General features: G+C 41.0%; 1 protein-coding gene across 1 annotated transcript; it reads left to right on the plus strand.

Moving 5' to 3' along the window:
- Nucleotides 1-1,552: 1,552 nt before the first annotated feature.
- LOC127312739 (putative receptor-like protein kinase At3g47110) lies at nucleotides 1,553-2,158 on the plus strand. The gene is made up of 2 exons (XM_071824457.1): nucleotides 1,553-1,673; nucleotides 1,788-2,158. The coding sequence occupies exons 1-2, from the start codon at nucleotides 1,553-1,555 to the stop codon at nucleotides 2,156-2,158; spliced, it is 492 nt and encodes a 163-aa protein (XP_071680558.1).
- Nucleotides 2,159-2,421: the final 263 nt, after the last annotated feature.

Genomic DNA, 2,421 nt, shown 5'->3' on the forward strand with positions numbered 1-2,421 from the left:
AGTACAAAACCTTCTTCTACTTGCTACTCAATTGATCTGTCTAATGCCTGATGTTGTTCATTCCGTGCAAGGGTGTGCCTCCTCTCCTTATATAGGGGAGAGGATGGCTTACAAGGGAAGAAACCCTAATGGAATCTATGATGAGCTAAGCTACTTTAGAAAGCTACTTTGGCCCAGCTGGCGCCGGTTCTGTCTTTAATCAGGGACTGATGACCTCGCCCGGTACCGTTTACGTCACCTTCTGCTTTGGCGCCAGGGCTTCGATTAAAGCTGAAGTGCTTCGCTCATCTTGTCCTTTGGTCCTTGATGGAATCTTTGACTGGAGTGCCGACATGCTACAGTTGTGCCTATGCCGGTTCTCCGGTATCTTTACCTTAGTGCACCGGCATCTTTGCATTTGTATCCCAAGCTCTTATGCTCACCGCATTCCGGTATACCCCTCCTGGTATACCGGTTCATACAAACTTAGCACAATTCTCTCAATATCAAGCATCCGGATTAATCTTTAATCTGGTATCTAAAATACTATATTATGGCCTTTTTGCCATGCTCTTGGCCTACCGGGGGCCATCCCCCCGACACGCACATTCTACAAAGCATGCATAATAATAAATAGTATTGTAAGCAAATGAATGATAAGTATTATGAATCATAAGGTATGCTTTGGAAAATCCTATAGAGATTGTTTGGAAGACTCATTGTCCTGTCTTTTGATTCTTTTGATTCTCTTGACTCTTGAACACAAGAAAGTAAGTAGGGAATATATGTGCTAGTCCTCCAACAAAATAAAAAGGTAAAGAGAGCATAAAATAAGTTTTATGATATGCAATTCATGTCAACAATACTCATAAGGATGGGGTACCATGTACCTCTTAGTTATAGAGACACCTATGATTAATGTGTTTGAATTCTTATAAGTAAGTATTGCCTCAAGCCCCAGCACTTAGATAACCACACCTCGTATTACTCAACTTTAAATTATCACAGACCTTTCACATATTGTTTTAACCAAGAAAATTTAAGGCAGGGTTGAAGAGGGAGCTACTGCCCCCTCCATTGACCGAGATTGACCTTCTAATGGTATCATACAACGAAATACTCATAGGACCGGAAGCATTTTCAGAAGCCAACCTGCTTGGAAAGGGATGATATGGTATGGTATGCAAAGATACTCTAGAAAATTTTGTTGCAGCAGTGAAGGTGTTTAATCTGCAGCTATCCGGAGCGTATCAAAGCTTCTAGAATGAATGTGAGATGCTAAGAAGAGTTAGGCACCGATGCCTTGTAAAGATAATCACATGCTGTTCAAGCATCAACAACCATGGCGAAGACTTCAGGGCACTAGTTTTCGAGCTCATGCCTAATGGTAGCTTAGACCGCTGGATTCACCCAGACATTGAAAGACAAAACGGAAGTGGAACACTCAGCTTGTCACAGAGGTTATACATCTCTGTTGACCTTGTGGATGCTTTGGACTACCTTCACAGTGGTTGCCAACCCTTCCATCATCCATTGCGATCTCAAGCCAAGTAACATTCTTCTGACTCAGGACATGAGGGCTCGTGTTGGGGATTTTGGCATTGCTAGAATTCTAAATGAAGCTGTAACTGAAGCTTCCGAGAGTTCCCTTGGCTCCATCGAAATAAAAGGCTCCATCGGAAATGTTGCTCCAGGTAACTTGAACATACTTCCCCCGTGTTTCCCATGATCACATCTAATTAGCTATGTTCCTGAAACAACTTTTGTGCTTACCTGTTTATACTCCAAAATATTTTAATCTACTGCAGAATATGGAGAAGGGCTTTCGGTATCAACTTACGGTGATGTGTATAGCCTCGGTATCACTTTGATCGAGATGTTTACAGGAAGGAACCCAACAGATGATATGTTCAGAGATGGGTTAAGCCTGCATTACTTTGCAGAGGCAGCAGCTCTTCCTAGAAATGTCATGGAGATAACAGATCCCAACATCTGGCTGCATGATGAAACAAATGACAGCAATGATAAAAAATATAGAGCCAGAGCCCAAAAATGTTTGGCTGGCATTATCCAGCTTGGTGTCGTATGCTCAAAGCAATTTCCCAGAGAGCAAATTTCAGTAAGTGATGATGCTGCAGATATGCATGCTATAAGAGATGCCTACCTCAGTAATCAGTGATGAATTGTTGTCAAACCATATAAACAAACCCACTAATGTGTGCTGATTAACATGGGTTCTCTGAATTTATTCTTGTATTGGTAGAAAATTTATATTTATCTGAACAAAAGACAAGATGCATGTGATGGAGTATAAAAAGTAGAAGAATTAAACCTAAATAGATTCTTAGATAGAAAGGCATGAACATATAACCAAGTGACACACAAAACAAGCTAGGATCAGCATGCAACTCTAATTGAACTCGCTCAAATTCTTAATTAGCA

The sequence above is a fragment of the Lolium perenne genome, chromosome 7 (genome assembly GCF_019359855.2).
Source record: "Lolium perenne isolate Kyuss_39 chromosome 7, Kyuss_2.0, whole genome shotgun sequence".
Classification (NCBI taxonomy): Eukaryota; Viridiplantae; Streptophyta; class Magnoliopsida; order Poales; family Poaceae; genus Lolium; species Lolium perenne.

Bases quoted from the DNA above. Each gene is read 5' to 3' on its own strand.
- LOC127312739 (XM_071824457.1), top strand. From the start codon at position 1,553: ATGAGGGCTCGTGTTGGGGATTTTGGCATTGCTAGAATTCTAAATGAA. The intron at 1,674-1,787 runs GTAACTTGAACA...AATCTACTGCAG, and splicing joins CATCGGAAATGTTGCTCCAG to AATATGGAGAAGGGCTTTCG.